A 19,447-nucleotide genomic window follows, 5' to 3' on the forward strand; every position below is an offset into this window, starting at 1 on the left:
TCTTTGACACTGGCACTGCATCTCTCTAGCTAAACATCAGAGCAGAGGGGATTTGGTCAATTCAATATGTTTGCTGGCCAATGCAGAGCTGAGTTACTCTTAAAACGTTCAGCAAGGTGGCTCTACCTTGTTTGGCCATTTTTCAGTTTTCCTCAGAAAATGTAATCATCTCAAAAATTCTACAAACATAGTACATTTTACAATGAAAGAATACCTGGTATGTGAATCTGGCTTTTATTTTTCAAATGTGCTCCTCTTAAATAACCATAAAGAGACACCTTTCGGTCACACTTGATGTTTGTTCGGATATCTTCTGGGTTTGTCAAATCTTCCATCCTAGAAAAATAAAACCCAATCACATGGCAGAAATGAATGTCAAAGTTGGCGTACCCCCTTCACGTGTCAGTAATTTATCACACTCACTAGTTCACCAAACACGTTTAGAAAATTATAGAAAATAAGAAATAAGGAAGCCCAGTTCCCCACTCGCCAGAGGAAAAGCAACAAACATATGACTGCCTATCTCTTAGGCTCTATGTAATACACACTCTACAAGATCCCAGAAATGGGAAATGCATGGCCCTGGGACCAGGGAAAGATAAACAACTTATCTAGAAAACCCTTTATGGAAGAAGATTAAGCTTTGACCTGGGTTTTTTTTAGTGTGGCTTGGGTTCTGGCAGATGGAATAACAGTATTCCAGGCTGAGAAAACAATATAAAAGAAAGCATAAAGGAAGGAAAACCCAGGATACAACTGAGTGACTGGAGCACCACGGTCCAAATTAAAGTTAGAAAAGCAGGATGAGCCACATGCTGTAGCCTTAAATGCTTCAAAATCCTCACATTTTCCTAAACATTTCAAACTTTATTCCCAAAGCCACAGCATCTTTAAGTAATGATATAAAAAAAAAAAAAAAAAAGCAGGTATTTTCCATCAACCACATTTCTCCCCCTACTATTCAAAAATAAGCACAAAATAAACTCTATTACTGTTCTTTTCCTAATTTCCTTAGCTTTGAAATACCCGGGCAAGGAAGAAAACATGCACATTCACTTTTTACCTGTCTGCCAGGATGTAAGGGTGAGAGGTTTGCCACGTGAGAGGCCTGAACTTCATAACTGTAATAAAACGGCCCAGATTGTGAATTTCTTGGTTTTGATATTCTCCATGTACCATTCCAGAAAGGTAGAACAGCTTGGCACCCTAAATATTAAAAAAAAAAAATGAAAAATTTTAATTTCAACTAAATGCTTGTTGATACTGCAGTAAAATAAAAGCCTCTAAATAAGAAGAAATTCTAAGAAAGGGAGACTGCTAGCAAACCAGTGCCAATGCTTCCAGAACCTCTCTGGCCTCTTTCAGGAATCATCGTGTTAGGGCTTTATAAGGGCAAAACTGTAAATACATTTAATTTCAAGACTGTTCTGCTGTCAAGCAGTGGCATCTGTCTGGAGTACTGCAGTGAGTCTCCTGGGCACAGAAAACATCCTGTGACCAATGGGCCACATCAGTGTGAGGGGAGGGAGGAGTGGCAGTATGTGTGCACTATAATTCCTGGTCCTGTAACTATGAGAAACTTTAGACAAATGATTTAAGCCACAAATCTAAAACACTTAGACCCAGACACTGCCTGGTGCTCGGGAATGGAGTCGAAGGAAACACACCAAGAGGTCCAGAATAAAGACTATCTTGAGGGCCTAGCCAGAGTGGCTCAGCTATTGAGCACTGACCTATTATCCAGGAGATCACGGTTCCATTCCCGGTCAGGACACAAGCCCAGGTTTCGAGCTCAATCCCCAGCAGGGGGCATGCAAGAGGCAGCCGATCAATGACTCATCATTGATGTTTCTCTCTCTCTCTCTCTCTCTCTTTTCCTCTCTCTGAAATCAGTAAAAATATAGTTTAAAAAAAAAAAAAAGACTATCTCAAGGAAATATGCCAGGGACTATCAACAGATATAATGGAAAGTCAGGAGGTGGATCCTACAGAGATGCTTGTTAATCTCTCCTACTCATCCAGTCTATTTTTACAGGATTACAGTGTTAGTATTCAATAATTAATTCTCTTCCTACCGGGTAGACCTCTGTCCAGAACCTGTGCTTTAATCGCTTCTTTGCCTTCTTCAGTTGTTTATTATACTTGAAGGAATCTAGATGAGTGAGAACGCCCATAATTTTAGGAAAGCCGTGTACTTGACAGATGTTTAGAAACTCAAATGTTTCCATTTCAAACCCAAAGCTGGCATCTATGAGCATCAGAACCTAAAAACAGAAGACACAATTTCTCAAGGAAACACCCAACACACACCATCAGCAAACTATGGCCAAATATGACCCATCACCTGTTTCACAATTAGAGTTTTACTGGAACACAGTCATGTTAATTCATTTATGTATTGTCTACACCTACTTTTAAGCTACAGCTGCAAAATTAAGTAGTTGCAACAGAAACTATGACCGACAAAGCCTAAAATATTTACTACCTGGCCCTTTACAGAAAAAAGTGCTAACTCCTGCTCTAGGCTCAATCAAGTGATTAGTTAGGGATAAACATGAGAGAGAGAAAAACCACCCTCTGACTTGCTCGAAAAAGCAAACATAAAACAATATCTACCAAGATATAAACTTCCATTTCAAGAATTTCAATGTATGGGAAATAGCTCAGAAAAGACTGGATCTAAGCCCTTACCTGAAAAGTTCTTACTTCAAGAAATAAAGTGATGCCTGGCCAGGCGTGGCTCAGCAGTGGAGCATTGACCTAGGATCCAGGAGATCCTGGTTCGATTCCTGGTCAGGGCACATGCCCGGGTTGCAGGCTCGATTCCCAGTCAGGGGTGTGCAGGAGGCAGCCAATCAATGACGACTCTTTCATCATTGATGTTTCTATCTCTCTCTCCCTTCCTCTCTCTGAAATCAATAAAGATATATTTTTAAAGAAGAAAGAAGGGAGGGAGGGAGGGTTTGGTAAGGTGTTTTTAAGCCAAATAACAGGTCTCTAAAAAGGAAATCAAATAACAGGTCTTTGACATCCAAAAGATGGGAGGAAGAGGTAATAAATGAAAAATATAAAAAAATGTAGAAAAAACTAAGTATTTTTGTTTCAATCTTCTCGTATGAAAAACAAAAGTTTTTTGCTGGGAAGTATGTAGTAGAAAATCTCTACCTTATATATTAATTTATAACATGCAATTGCTCAGAAACTAAGAAAAGAAGGCTACCAAATTAGAATGGAGTCAAAGGATAGTAGAGTTATAAATGGTAACCTATAAGAAAATATAAGCAGATAAGATCAATTTTTAAAATGTATGACCCTTCAGATAATCAGCTGATTCCTAGAGACTTAGAGCTCTAAGATATTACATCCATGTCCTCATCCTTCTGTAGCTAATTAAAAATAATTTAAAAAACCCAGAGAAACTTATCTTTGATTAAATTATGGGACATTCATAATCCTGAAGTGCAAATTACATGAAGGTGGGCCACTGAGCACTGGCACAGAGTTCCCCCAACACTGCAGCAGCTGAAGACAAGTGGGCCGGCTGTGGCTACCCCCATACACCATTCGACAACATGGAGCACCAAGGGGCAAGCAATCAGTTGTAGGATCAGAAGAATAGGTGGCAAACACAATCTTTGTCTTAGCTACAACCTTTGTCAACTGAAGATAAATGAAACCTGTATAACTCCTCCAATGCACACGCATGGGCATGCAAACACAAATTTGTGTATTATGCCAGTGCTATGACTTAGAAGGCTTTATAACAACCCAAAGCAGAGCAACCAACATAAGCCAGGTTAAATAAATTATGGTATACACAACCGAACACATAGTAAGGTTGAGCTACAGAATTATATACCTACAAGAAATAGTAAATGAAAACAGCAAAGCACACAAGTATAATAAACACTGTGTGCTTTAAAAGGGTTGCCTGTGTATTTATAGATGTATCTGGAAGAATACTGCTTTGAGGGGAACTGAGGGATTAGGGGTCAGATCAAGGAAAGAAAAAGCATGCATTGTCTGTACCCTGTAGTACAGTTTGAATATTTTACCAAATGCTTGTGTTCCTTTTCAAACATTAAAAAGATATCTATGAAAGGCATCACTTAATGAGTATGCTTCTAAAATTAGGACTTAGTATATTTTACATAAGAGAAACTAATGACTCATGCTAAACTTTCGGTCATTTCAAATATACAAGATTAATAAGTCTGTACTATTTTGGTTGACAACACATTTTTATTAATGGTAGCATAACATGTTGAAATGTGAATAGCATTTAGCTTTCTGATATTAAAATGGGACAGCCATAACACCTATACTAAATTACCTTTATTCTATATTTTAGGAGATTTCCTGGGCCAAAGAACAAAATCTGTAGCTCCGTCACCAAACATGTGTTGATTCAGAGTGCTGAATCAAAAAAACCCACCAAGGTATCTGTTACCCCACACTTTCTAATCAATATGGCTTAACTTTTTTCTCTTTTGCTTTATTTTTGCTAGTTTAAAAAATAATTAACAAACAATACAATTTCTGTAAATTCAATCAAGGCTGCACAATTTCCATTTGCTGAGTACTGTATAGATATTTTAAACTCTGACAACTTCTCAATGGCAAACCACATATTTATTTTTCATAATCATTTAGAATAGAGGTTCTGCCCGGCTGGGCATGGCTCAGCGGTTGAGCACTGACCTAGGATCCAGGCAATCGGAGTTCGATTCCCAGTCAGGGCACATGCCCCCGGGTTGCGGGGCAGCTGATCAATGACCCATCATTGATGTTTCTCTCTCTCTCTCTCTCTCCTTTTCTCTCTCTGAAATCAATAAAGATATATTTTTAAAAAAATAGAATAACGGTTCTGGCACCATCCAAGAGCAGAGTTCCCACCCTTTGACAAATTATTTAACTTCTGGGAGCCTTGATTTCACCATATGTAAACTGGAGATAATACCTATTTACCTCTGAAGCATCCTGGGGGATTAGATGAGCTAAATTTGTAGAAAGCTGTTAGCACGGTACCCAGTAGGGGTCCAAGAAATGGTATGGTACTTACTATTATATGTATGTATGTATGCATGCATGTATGTGTATATCTTAATGAGCTTTTATTAGCTATGTTCATTAAAGGTTTTCTCTGTCCTGTGATTTGCTTTTAGCTTTTTGAATACATTTCATTGTGCACATTCCACTTTTATTATATCAATAACTATTATGGTCATCCTCATCAATTCAAACATATCTACTGCATCCCTGATAATACCACTTCTTTAATAATTATAAACCTTTCTTCCCTTCAACATGGGATAAATATCCTACCACAATGCTATAAGTCCCTGTCAGAAACCCACACAGCCCACACTAACTTACCAAATCTGCTACTTTAGCCAGGTCAATCATCATGTTAATGTCACATCCACATTCAATAAAGGTGAGTCTGCGCTTTTTACCTATAAGTGAAAAATTGAAAATTATACTTTTTTTAAAATCTTGAAAAAATATATATCCATTAACTCTAATATTTTTAACTGCATTAAGTAAAGAGCCATATACACTTACAGGAGTATGCCAATTCAAATTTTCATAAGAGAAAACTGATAAAATATATTCCATCTTGGTTTTCTTGCTACGGTTCTCTAACTTTAAAATATCACCAGAAGCCTACTCATATGAATAAAGTGCTCAAACAGGTAAAATTCCAACTAGAACGGGCAGACAAGTAGGTTTCATGATGACCCTGATCCTGCTGTTCGGCAGAGGGCCAGTGCTTCTATCTCTACCAAGCTTCCCATGTTTCTGATAGCTAAGAGCATCCTCAAACCTAATGTAACAGAATGTTCACGGAACAGTCATTTCTACACTAAGTTTAAAGAAATCGTCACTAAAACAAAAATGCCTTAAAGACAAAGAAAAGCCTCAGTCTGAACTACAGTTGACCCTTGAACAATGAGGGGGTTAGGGCTACCAACACCCTGTGCAGTGGAAAATTGCATATAACTTCAACTCCCTAAAAACTTCAGTCGTTTCTTGGTGTCCATGTCCCCTGGTATCCAGGAGGATTGGTTCCAGGACCCCCATGTATATCAAAATCCAAAGGGGCTCAATTCCCTTACATAAAATGGTGCATAACAATGCACAGAGTTGGCCTCTGCATATGCAGACTCCCAAATGCAGATGGAAAGTACTCTTTTTGATCTATAGTTGGTTGAATCGGCAGATGTGAAACCCAGGGATACAAAGAGCTAACTGTATATTTATCCAAAAAAATTGACATAAGTAGGCCCATGCAGTTCAAGGGTCAACTGTATATTATTGCTAAAATGAGAGTTCAGATTCTACCACTGTCATTTGGGAATCTGTTTCATCTTCCCTAAAATTTAGAAAGGTCATCATCTCCCAAAGCAGATAAATTCTCACAGGAAAAAGAGAGAAAAAACTCCCTTACTTCCACAAGAATGGATAGCTCTATAAAATGAAGGTGCTCACCATGATCAAGCCAGCCTGCCCAAGCCAGCCAGGCCTTTCAGAGAAGCAGACCTAGCAAATCCATGCTGCAGTCAGAATAAGATATACATCTGTATCATTATTATCTCTAGGAATCTATCTTTTTCTGAAGCTACAGCCAACTCAGTAAAACTACAAGAGAGGTAATATGAAGTGACAATATTACTTTGGCATTTAGCAGTCAAAAAAAATGTTGAACAAAGACATGCATGCTTCTCAGATGACACCACCTGCCATGTCAATGCGAGGTAGAACCCTCCTACCTGACACAATTGTTACTGGGCCTCTGATCTCCGTTAGCTTCTGCCTGGTGAAGTTCCGAATGAGGCACTGAATCAAAGTGCTCTTTCCAACTTTTGGAGGCCCCATCACCACCACCACTATTGGTGGAGGCTCCAGTGGAGTTCGATCAACCACTGGAACATGATGCTTTTTTGTCTTCAAATCCTGAGTCCTATTTGTCAAAAAAAATAAATTCATTTTCAAAATATAAAAGGCATTATCCTTATAAGTAAAGATTTTAAAGAGAGCAGAACAGACAATATATAGATACAATGAACTTGTTAACTACTGGCTCCAATCCAAATAACCACTGCAGTAAATATATAACAGGTTGACTTCAACAGTGCAAACTGCTGAAAACTATACAAACCTTAAATCTGATTGCTTTATTAGTTGGCTACAGTAGTTTAAAAAGAAAACAAAGCAAACATGGAGACAGTGAATCATAATAAATAAGAGCAGAGGCTATGGAATTAAATTTGGCTCTCCTACTGGGAGAATTTAATTCAATGTTTATAGTCCACTGCTTGGTATATAATAAGGATTCATTAAATAAAGCTATTAGTATTACATATTGCAATTATATAAAACATCCAGAAAAAACCACAAGCACACCTATTATCATAGAAACTGTTTGAAGTTTATAAACAAAAAGGTCTATTAAAAAAAACTCAAGCTTTTTCCTTAAGCAGTAAAAGCCAATCAGTATATGGATGTTGGAGACAAGGCAGCTTCCACAGGAAAGACTTCTTATGTTTTAGTAAAGAAATATGGCATGCATCTCCATGTCCTTCAGAGCTGAAAAGACTTGTGACTCCAAACATCATCTGGAGACACTCCTACTGTTTAAAAAGAAAAAAAAAATGAAAGAACCATTAGAATCCAGCTAAACATACCTGTGAAAGGATCGAGCCATCCGCACAGCAGACTGCACTGCAAAAGCTTTGGGGTTTCTTTTCCGGGCATCTTCCTCATCTCCAAGTTGGAGATCCTGCAGATGCCGTTTCTTTTTCTTCTCAGCTTTGGGCCCGCTGTTTTTCTTTCTGTGTTTCTTCTGGTCTTTGGTCTCCATAGTGGCTTTTTACCAATTCACAAGTATCTCTAACCTACACTGAATGAGATGAGGGTGGGGGAAGCATTTTATAATCCAGACAACACCCAGGCAAAAACAGTAAATTTCACTTATTTCTTTAAAAACAGATATGTATTTGTTCACCCGGAAGGGGTAGGGATGGCTTAATATTATGCCTAATTTCACTGCTCTGCTATGTTATAAATTAGATTAGTTATCTCTGCTTAGGTTACTACCTATTCATTTTAAGCTTCTACATCAGCACTGTCCATTTCTGTAACGATGGAAACATTCCATAGCTACACTTTTCAACACAGTAGCGACTAGCCATGTGTGGCTACTGAACTTAAAACGTACCAAGTAAAACTGAGAAACTAAAATTTTATTTTAATTAGTTCAATTCTAAATTTAAATTGTCATTGTGTCTAGTAGTTACCATATTGGGCAGCTCAGCGCTAAATATCAATTGGACTAACGAAGTGGCTTCCAAACTTAAAACTATTTTTAAGATATTTTATTTTAAAAATTAAAGCATTTTAATAACATGATAGCAGTATTACTTTTAGTTTTACTCTGTAAAACTTTCAAATTGTAATTACCTATATACACTTTAAAAAACAGTAATATCTACCTGTGTGAGATATGACTGGTTGTGGATGATGCCTGGAGACCACAGAGATTTGCAGAAACCTTTACGATTTCTGAGTGTCCCAGGAATTCATAGCCCATAAACTGGGAACCACTGGGTTAAGTTTTTTAAGGAAATCAGGCTGCATGCAATAACAGCACATGGCTAACAAAAAAGGGGATCAGGTCATCCAATTAAGGTACTGGGATAACTTCAGTTCAATAAATATGCCTGCCCTCGATGCGCTAGGCTCTGTGCCAGGAGACGGCTACACCTATGATCTGACTAGCGGAGGGAATTCAAGCTCATGTCTTGGGAGCCGTGCAGTAAGGGCCACATCGGAAGGCCGCGCTGTGGTGAGTTCGACTTCCCACACACACCGGCGGAAATAGTCCATATATACCAGCATAATGTCAAGAAATACTACTCGGGAGGCAGGAGAGCTGGGCTCTAGGAGCACTTAGAAGCTAAATAGCTGTGTGGGCCAGGACACTATTTTTCTTGTCTACTGCATTTTGGTTTCGAGCTTGTACGTACTTGATCCTTTCTCCTTTTCGGGTGGGGGAGAGGAAGCACATTTTGGAAACAACAGATGCGCTCAGGTCTGTCACTGGCTAAGGTTACTCCGCACTGAGACGACCTCTCCGCGCTCCCTGCCACCTCCTCTCCGGGTCTAGACTCTCAACGCGAACCCACTAGTCACTCTCCCGACGACCTCGGAGCACTGGTCCGGCGGGTACGAAATCTGCCCGGGCAGCGCCTGAGGCACTCCTCGGGGCCGACCGCCCCCCACACCGAGGCGGCCCTTACTGTGCGCTTGTCTCGCGATCCTCCCAGACCCCGGCCCGGCAGCCCGCCCCCAGCCCGCCGCCGCGGTCGCCTCCCAACCCCCAACCCGCCGCCGCCGCCCCCCAGCCCGCCGCCGTTACCTCCTTCCCAGCGGCTCCTCTCAGGCCCGCATGGACCACACCGGAACCGGAAAGGCGCCCTACGCGTGGACCCTACCGGCCCGCGGGAAACAAGGCGGGCGCAGAAGAAAGAGACCGGCGGAGGGACGGCTTTCCGAGCCGAGCCGCAAGGAAGGCTTGTGATTGGCCAGTGGTGGGTCCGGCGACGGCCGCGCGTGGGGGTGGCTGGAACCTGTGCTCACAGCCGCGCAGCGTGCGCCGGGGACGCCGGAGTGACCCCGGGGGCCCCGGAGTGACGGCCTGACACCTGTTCCTTGTTGCGGGACAAAAGCAGGAAGCAGCAGTGTGGTCACCCTTGAGTCCCCGCGGCCGTCCGCCGACCGGCCTAATGGACTGTCTCTCGGCTGGGAGGCGCCGTGGCTCGTCTGCTCGCTCGGCCTTATAGAGGACACAGCTGGACCTGTCTCGGGCTCCGTTCGTACTAAGATTCCCGCTTTTGCCGGGAGCAGCGTACTCCGAGGGCAGGGACAGGCCGACCCGGCATGAAATGCCTCGCCTTTCTCTGTTCCTGGGAAAGGGGCTTTCCATCGGAGAATGCGGCCTCTCGGTTTTCTTCGAGCACAGGGTTGCCCATTCCCACCTGAGGGAGTGCCTTGGGGTTCATCCATCCCCCATCTCGGGTGGCCTGGGTGCCCTTGTGCCTACAGAGGTGGTATCTCCCTGTTGTCTTGGAGGTTTTCTTTCTGGTATCCTACCAGTGCCCCCCAGGGCTCAGTTCTTCTCCCTCACTGAACTAGGCGCACTCTAGTAATTGAGACCCCCCTATACTCCATGCCTTTACAGCACGCTTGTGTTCTCCCTCAGTATCCCGCAGGTATTCCCTCCGCATCACTATACACTCGGCTATGCTAGGGAGGCTGCCCTCCAGGGCACACACTTCCCTCATCTGTGCAGAACTTATAATTTTATAACACTGCTGCTCTTCTTGTAGCTTTCAGTATACAGGTAGATCAGGGGTCATTTGGATATTTATATTATTATTCGTGGGCCATACAAAATTATCAACTTAAAAATTAGCTATGAAAAAACCTCCTAGATTTATTGAATTTCGAGCCCTGCCCGCAGTTGCCTTGGCAGGACCAGACGTTCCCCACCCCTGATGTAGAGGTATTGTGTAGTTTTATTTTGCTTTTGTGTCTCTGTTTGATTTTGCTAACAAGGGAATCTAGGCCTCATAAAATTAATTGGGAAATGTTGCCTCCTTTTGTATTTTTTGGAAGCAAGTGTGTATGTAGAGTTGGTGTAATTTCTTCTTTAAGTGTTTGGTAGAATTCACCAGTAAAACCATGTAGTTTCATATATTTCTTTGTCAGAAAGCTTTTAATTATGAATTATGTGTGATTATAAGGGGGTTGCATGAGGGAGATCTTTATGGTAATTGAATAGTTCTTTAACCTGATTGAGGTCAAGGTTACACGTGATAAAATGCACCGAATTAACTTTGTAACAATGATAATATTTTGGTTTGGTGTTATTACATAAGATCTAACTATTAATGGCAACTAGGTGCATGGTAAACGGAACCTCTGTGCTGTCATTACAACTTGCTGTGACTCTATAATTTTTTTTTTTTTTTTTTAAGTTTTAAACAATGTTGTAAGAGGTTTTGGTTGAGGCTCACATTTTGCAATTACAAATAGAGCTCACGTCCAGCATTCTGTGTGAATGTAAATTTTCATTACAATTATTTCATCTTGGGTGACTTTTAATTGCTTGTGGTTTTTGAGAAATTGTTCACTTTCATTAAAGTTTTTAAATGTATATGCCAAAGTTGTTTGTAGTATTCTTATTTTTGTAGTATTTCTTTTTCATCTACTTAACACCTGTGAGGTCTTTGGTGTTATTCCCTCTTTATTCCTAAAATTTCTAATCTGTCATATTTTTATCAATTTCATTCACTTTTTTGCAAAGAACCACCCTTTTTCACTAATTTTCTCTACTGCTTCTTTCATTTTAATTTCACTGATTTCTGCTCTTATTTTTCTTATTTTCTTTGTTCAACACACGTAGGTTTTATTTTCTTTTTCATATTTCTTAAGGTGGATACTTTGATTATTGATTTGAGATCTTTCCTTTTTTCCTAATATAAATATTTAATGCTTTAAATTTTCTCCTAAGGGTTAGCTATTGTCAACTGATGGTCATTGGCGCCAGACCAACACCAACAGAAATTCCCAATTAGGGGTGCAGTGAAGAAGGAAACTGTTCAGTGCAAAATTTCAGTTGCAATACAGCATGGCTGTAAAATAGCATGGCTATGAACAGGCCCCAGGGTGAGGTAGCCCTCCCTGGCTTGGCAGTTCTGCTCTGCCTTGCTCTTCTCTACTTTCTCTTCACTGCTCTGGTCCTTCAAGCTGTCTTTGGTATTTCATCTTTGGTTTTTCAGCTCCAGCCAGGGAATACAGTCTTCAGTCTTGGGTGAAAATGGAAAGCATTCTAGGCCCCAGAGGGGAGCTAATTTATATAGATAGAACTCCCTGATTGATCTGTCCTCAGGCAAATGAGGACTCCAAATCTTCAGTGTGATTGGTTCGAAAAGGCACTGTCTTGATTTGTCAAAATGGAGCTGCTCTAACTGGTCAGTGAAAATGCTGATGGGTATGTAGCTGTGGCAGCTCAGATTGGACAGGAAAAGCCTCAGTTTTATTCGTTAAAATACAACTCCAGGAACTCCTTTATAAGGGCTGGCTCAGATGTCAGGAACACAATGCAGGCAGGCAGTTCAGTTCAGGCTTCTTCCTGAAGTGTGATTTGTGGGAGACGCCCCTGTGTAGAAATGGCTGCTAGGCTGTTTTTTAAATTTGATCCCAATTAGCCACAAGGAGCTCTTCTTAGTAGCTATCTTCTTTCTCAGGGTCCATACTATATACCACAAATGTTGATATATTTTTATGTTTTTCTGTTCCAGATAGTTTCTAATTTCCCTTCAGGTGTCGCCTTATCCCGTTGATTATTTAGAAGTCTTTAATTTACAGGTATATGAAGATTTACCCATTATCTTTTGTAGTTGATTTTCAGCTTGGTTTTATTTGTGTCTAATAACATACTTTGTGTTTTCAATTTCTTTTAAATGTAATATTTGTTTTATCTTTGTAAACTTGAAATAAATGTTATTTAACTGTTATTGGGTATAGTGTTCTGTAAATCAGATCTAGTTTGTTGATGGTATAATTCAGTTCTATGTCCTTGCTGACTTTTTTGTTAACTACTTTCATCAATGGTAGACAAATATTGAAGTCTCCAAATATAACTGAGGATTTGCCTACTTCACCTCTCAGTTCTTTTAGTTTTTGCTTCATGTGTCTTGGAGCCCTCTTGTTAGGTACATACACATTTAGAATTGATATGCATTCCTGTTTATTGACTTTTTTATTATTATGCAATGTTTCTCTTCTGGTAATTTTCTTTCCTCTGAAGTCGTTTTTGTCTGATATTAGCATAGCCACTTGAGCTTTATACTGAATTGTGTGTACATGTTATATCTTTTTAAAAATCTGTTTTACTTTTGATTTACTTATGTAATTATATATTGAAAGGAGTTTTCTATAGACTACACATAGTTGGGTTGAGCTTTTTATTCATTCTGAGAGGGTTGTTTTGTTTGTTTTTTAAATTTTATCTTTATTGTTGAAAGTATTACAGATGTCCCCTTTATTCCCCCATTGATCCCCTCCATGATGTACCCCTCCCCTTAGGCCTTCACCCCACTATTTTCTGTGTCCTTGGGTTCTGCATATATGCATATAAATTCTTATGTTAATCTCTCCCCACCCACCCATGCACCCCCTGCCTTCCTTCTGAGATTCATAAGTCTATTCCATGTTTCTATGGCTCTGGATCTATTTGGTTCATCGGTTTATTTTGTTCATTAGATTCCACATATGAGTAAGATCATGTGACACTTGTCTTTCTCTGACTGTCTTATTTCACTTAGCATAAGTGAAATACTCTCCAGGTCCCACCATGCTCTCTCAAATGGTAAGGGATCCTTCCTTTTTACAGCTCCATAGTATTCTATGGTGTAAATGCCTGGGAAAATGTTTGATATAATTTTAATCTTCCTGAACTTGTAGAGACATGTTTTGTATCCTAACATGTGGTCTATCTTTGAGAATGTCCCATGTGCACCTGAGGAGAATGCCTATTCTGCAGCTTTGGAATGCAATGTTCTGTAAATGTCAATGAAATCCATCTGATCTAGTGTGTCATCTAGAGTCACTGTTTCCTTGTTGATTTTTGTCTGGAAGTTCTATCCAGTAAAGTCAGTGGGGTGTTAAAGTCCCTACTATCACTGTATTGCTGCCGATCTCTCCTTTAAAGTCCTCCAGAAGTTTTTTGGTGGGTGTTTTTTTTTTTCCAGCCTGTGTGAATCTTTTGTTCTGAGGTGAGTCTCTTGTAGACAGCATATATTTGGGTCTTGTGTTCTTATCAATTCATCTACCCTCTGTCTTTTGATTGGGATATCTAATCCACTTATATTTAAAGTTATCGATAAGTATATTATCTATTGCTGTTTTAATTCTTTATGCCTATGTTTCTCTTTCTACTTCTAATTAGAGCAATCCCTTTAACATTTTTTGCAGTGGTGATTAACTCCTTTAGCCTTTTTTTGTCTGGGAAGCTCTTTATTTCACCATCTATTTTGAATGATAGCCTTGCTGGATAGAGTATTCTTGGTTTCAGATCCTTGTTTTGCATTACCTTGAATACTTCATGCCATTCCTTTCTGGCTGTAGAGTTTCTGATGAGAAATCAGCTGACAGCCTTATGGGAGCTCCGTTGTAGGTAACAGATTGCTTTTCTCTTGCTGCCTTTAAGATTCTCTCTTTGTCTTGAATTTTTGGCATTTTAATTATGGATGTGTCTGGGTATGAGCCTCTTTGGATTCTTCTTGCTTGGAACATTCTGTGCCTCCTGAACTTGTGTGACTTTTTCCTTTACCAGATTAGGGAAGCTTTCTACCATTATTTCTTCAAACAGGTTCTCTAACCCTTGCTTACTTTCTACCTCTTCTGGCACTTTTATGATGCAAATACTGTTACATTTCATGTTGTCCCACAGCTCCCTTAAACTGTCCTCCTGTTTTTTAATTGTTTTTACTTTTTGGTTCTCTGATTGAGTGATTTTTTCCTACCCTGTCTTCTAACTTGCTGATCTGATTCTCAGCTTCCCCGAATCTGCTGTTCATTCCTTCCAATGTTTTGTGTTTTTTTTTTATTTCTATGTCATTCTTAATTTCCTTCATAGTTTCTATATCTTTTTTCATGCTGTTGAGCATCCTTATTATCAGTATTCTCTGAACTCTATATCTGATAGATTTCTTACCTCCATTTCACTTAGCTCTTCATCTGGAGAATTCTTTTGTTCTTTCACATGGGGCTTGTTTTTGTCTTCCATTTTGTCTGCCTGTTTGGATTTGTTTCTATATATTAGTTAGATCTGCTAGGACTCCCAGTCTTTTGGATGATCTCTGGTGCAGGCCAACGTCAGATGCTGTTTGTGACTAGCCTTGAGTACCCTGTTTGAAATTTTCCACACTCCACAGCTTTTGGTTTCTTCTGCTGGCACTGGGTGTGTTTGGACAGGACCAAGATATGCACCAAGGACTGCTTTTCCAAGCCCTGGGTCCAAAAGCAAATCAGGCAAAGACTCAAAACACCCAGAGGCTGTTATTCAGTCACTGAAGGAGCCTCAAGCTGTAGAAACGCCATGGGGTGGGATCAGACGTTTTTCCAGCAGGGTGGGGCAATTGCTTCCCCCCAGGGCAAAAGCTGCGTGGAAGCTAAATATCTACCTGAGAAAGATGTCCTCTGCCATATAGGGGAATGGCTCAGCACCATGGTCCAGATGAGCACCTTCTGATAAATATTCCCCCAGCCAACCTCCCCGGATTCTTTTCACACTGCTCTAGCCCATTCTGCCTTCCCTCTCCCAGAGCGCCAGGTGAGCAGCTGCACACAAAAATTAGTGTGTTGCCTCTTTAAGAGGGTGCCCGCATTTCCAGCTCTCCCTGGCACAAAGAAACCTGGCTGCCTTTCACAGCCAGATGTTATGTGGGCAACTTTCTCAGTTCTGTTGCTCTGGGCTGGGGAGCCCAGCTTGGGGTTTAGGCCCCAGAGTCCTCAGTGGGAACTCCCCCCCCCCCCCCAGCTGAGATATCCCTCTGGACCTTTGGCTGCTGCCTCTGGGAGCCCAGCCAGCACCTCCACACTTTTACTGGTCTCTGTGTGGTTTCCACTTTTCCTCCTTGGTTATGACGGTGCTTTCCAGCTCGTCTTTAGTTGCAGTTGATTATTCAGGATGGTTTTTCTATATCTTAGTTGTAATTCCAGTTTGGTCCTGGGAGAGTGTCAGTGTAGCTTCCACTCAGTCTGCTGCCATCTTGGATCTCTTCTTACTCAAACCCTCTGATTAACATCTATAATCAGATACTGAATATATCCTTTGTTTCCAGAGTCTTTTTTTAATTAATGTGTTTAAATAAATAATATTTAATGTTATTATTGATATATTAAGTTTCAGGTCTACCACTATATTATTTAATTTCTCTTTTTGCCTTTCATTGTTTCTATCTGTTTTTCCCTTTATTGTCCTCTTTCTGGTTATTTAAATATTTTCTAGTGCCCAGCCAGGCATGGCTCAGTGACTGAGCATCAACCTAGGATCCAGGAAATCAAAGTTTGATTCCCAGTCAGGGCAAATGCCCGAGTTGCGGGCTCAATCCCCAGTCCGGCGTGCAGGAGGCAGTGGATCAATGACTCTCTCATTATTGATGTTTCTGTCTCTCTCTCCCTTCCTTTCCTCTCTCTAAAATCAATAAAGATATATATATATATATTTTTTAATTTCCTAGTATTTCTCTTTGTTGTACTTTTTACTATTATTTGTTTATAAGGTTTTTAGCAAGTTGTGCTAGGAAATACAAAATACATACTTAACTTTTTATAAACTATACAGAATTGTATTTTACTTCCTCAATTGTAATATAGCCACCTTGTCACTGTATTGGTTGTTTACTGTTGCATGTTACACCTACAATATTGAAAATCAGACCATATTATAATTTTACTTTCAATTGTGAAACATTTTAAAGAACTTAAGAATAGTCTATTATGTTTACTCAGATATTTATTATTTCTATTGCTCTTTCTTCATTGTGGAGGTACAAAGTTCTTTCTGCTATCATTGCCCTTCTGTCTGAAAAACTTCTGTTAGCAACTTTTTTTTGATGCTTGATTATAGGCAATGAATTCTTAGTTTTTCTGAAGGAGATTTTATGTGTGTGTGTGTGTGTGTGTGTGTGTGTGTGTGTACATATAAAATTCCAGTCCGGCCGGGCGTGGCTCAGCAGTTGAGCATCGACCTAGGATCCAGGAGATCAGAGTTCGATTCCCGGTCAGGGCACATGCCCAGGTTGTGGGCTCGATCCCCACTCAGGGCGTGCAGGAGGCAGCCGATCAATGACTCTCTCATCATTGATGTTTCTAACTCTCTCTCTCTCCTTTCCTCTTTCTGAAATCAATAAAGATGTATTTTTTAAAAAAATTCCAGGTTGACAGTTCTTTCAGCACTTTAAAAATGTGCCACTTCTTGCTGAGTTCCATTTTTTTTTATGTGAAATTTGTAGTCATTCAAATCATTGTTTCCCTTATGGTTAATATTTTACCTATTTTGTCTGTAGTTTTCAGCTATTTGATTATGATGTGTCTTGGTATGTATTTATTTGGGTTTAACCTATTTTGGATTCACTAACCTTCTTGGGACTGTAGGTTTATATCATATGCCAATTTTTAAAAAAATACCAGACTTGTTCTCCTTGCTCATAGGACTAAATGTTAGGCTTTTTTTTAAAAATTTTCCTACAGGAAAATTTTCCACAGACCTCTGTTCTTTGGTTTTCTTTTAATACTTTTTCTCCCTATTCTTCATACTGCATAGCTTCTATTGATACATCTTCAAGTTAATTAACTCTCCCACTTATCTCCATCCTGCTATTGAGCCCATCTAGTCCTTTATTTATTTTTTTGTTTGTTTCAGTTATTACTGGCATCTTTCATTTTGGAATATACATTTCAGGGTTCTCAATGTTTTTTCATGCCTTTTTATTGATGAGTAATATTCCATTACATGGGGGCAGTTTGTTTATCTTGTAATGGTTTCTTTTATTATTTTTTAATTTTCTTAGTGATTGCTTGCCCTAAAACAATATCTGAATTTATCAGAATCTACTTTAAATTTGGCCATTTGTATGTCGTCTTTGGAGAAATGTCTATTTCCTCCATCATATACACACACACACACATTGCTATGAAGATGTATGAGTTTTTGATATGTTCTGGATACTAACCCCTTATCAGATAAATGGTTTTGAAAATATTTTCTTCCATTTCATAGGTTTAATTTTTATTTTCTTTCTTTTGACATACAGAAGCTTTTTAGTTGAACATAGTCTACTTGACTTTTGCTCTTGTGGCTGGTGCTTTAGGTGTCATATCCAAGAAATCATTGCAAAGACAAATTTCAAAAAAACTTTCTCTCTGTTTTCTCCTAGAAGTTTATGGTTTCAGGCCTCATGTTTAAGACCTTAATCCATTTTGAGTAAATTTCTCTGAGTGGTTTAAGATAGGAGTGCAATTTCATTCTTTTGCATGCGGACAATTTGTTTTTAGTTGTATACTTTGGTTCCCTTCTTTTCATCTTGTATCTACTATAGGTATTTTTTGTTGCTACTCTGAGGTTTTACTTGAAACATCTTACTGACACAACTGTATATTTTAAACTGATAACTTTTATCACATATAAAAACTACCCTTTTATCCACCTTCCCACCACTTTATGTTGAAGTCACAATTTACACAATACCATAGATAGTTATTACAATATTGTTGACTCATCCCTATGTTTTATTTTACATGCCTGTGCCTACTACCAATTAGCACTTCTTAATTACATTCCTACTACCAATTAGTACTTCTTAATCCCTTCACCATTTTCTCCCTGCCCCTAAGCAGGCCTCCCCTCTGGCATTCATCAGTCTGTTCTCCATATCTGTAAGTCTGTTTTATTGTTTGTTTATTTATTTATATTCTTTGATTCCACATGTAAGTTATATGATACTTGTATTTCTCCCTCTGGCTTATTTCACTTAACATAATACCCTCTAGGTCCATCCATGCTGTTGCAAATGGTAAAATTTCATTCTCTTTTATGACCAAGTAATATTCCATTGTTTATATGTACCACCGCTTTTTTATTCACTCATCTATTAATGGGCACTTGTGTTGCTTACATATCTTGGTTATTGTAGATAATGCTGTAATGAATGTGGGGTGCATATATTCTTCCAAATTAGTGTTTTGAGTTCCTTCAGATATATATCCAGAAGTGAAATTGCTGGGTCATAAGCCATTTCATTTTTAATTTTTTGAGGAACCTCCACACTGTTTCCCCAGTAGCTGCACCAGCCTACATTCCCACCAACAGTCCACGAGAGCTCCCCTTTCTTCACACCCTTGCAAACACTTGTGGTTGATTTATTGATGATATCCTATCTAACATATGAAGTGATATCTCATTGTGGTTTTTATTTGTATTATCTGATAATCATGCCGTGCATCTTTACATATGTCTATTGGTCATCTGTATGTCCACTTTGGAAAATTGTCTATTCATGTTCTTTACCCACTTTTTAGTAGAGTTTGTGTGTGTGTGTGTGTTCAGTTGTTTGACTTTTTAATATATTAATCCTTTATCAGATGCATCATTGGTGAATATGTTCTCTCATTTAGCAAATTGTCTTTTCATTTTATTGTTTTTCTTGCTGTACAAAACCTTTTTAGTTTGATGTAGTTCCATTTGTTTATTTTTTTTCTTGTTTTCCTTTCCTGAAGATACGTCAGAAAAAATATTGCTAAGAGAAATATATATTTTATTGCCTTTGTTCCCTCTAGGAATTTTATGGCTTCAGGTCTTAAATTTAAGTCTTTA

At 39.3% G+C, this 19,447-nt stretch overlaps 1 protein-coding gene across 1 annotated transcript in view; it reads right to left on the reverse strand.

Moving 5' to 3' along the window:
• The window catches only part of BMS1 (BMS1 ribosome biogenesis factor), a 34,750-nt gene extending 26,847 nt beyond the window's left edge, over positions 1 to 7,903 (reverse strand). Inside the window, exons 1-6 of the mRNA XM_016206973.2 lie at positions 7,689 to 7,903; positions 6,774 to 6,964; positions 5,377 to 5,456; positions 2,076 to 2,264; positions 1,064 to 1,206; positions 215 to 336 (exon numbers count right to left, since the gene is read on the reverse strand). Of these exons, the coding sequence (XP_016062459.2) occupies positions 215 to 336; positions 1,064 to 1,206; positions 2,076 to 2,264; positions 5,377 to 5,456; positions 6,774 to 6,964; positions 7,689 to 7,864 (901 nt within the window). The 5' untranslated portion in view covers positions 7,865 to 7,903. The remainder of the gene's footprint in view (positions 1 to 214; positions 337 to 1,063; positions 1,207 to 2,075; positions 2,265 to 5,376; positions 5,457 to 6,773; positions 6,965 to 7,688) is intronic.
• Positions 7,904 to 19,447: the final 11,544 nt, after the last annotated feature.

The sequence above is a fragment of the Miniopterus natalensis genome, chromosome 14 (genome assembly GCF_054644295.1).
Source record: "Miniopterus natalensis isolate mMinNat1 chromosome 14, mMinNat1.hap1, whole genome shotgun sequence".
In the NCBI taxonomy this organism is placed as follows: domain Eukaryota; kingdom Metazoa; phylum Chordata; class Mammalia; order Chiroptera; family Miniopteridae; genus Miniopterus; species Miniopterus natalensis.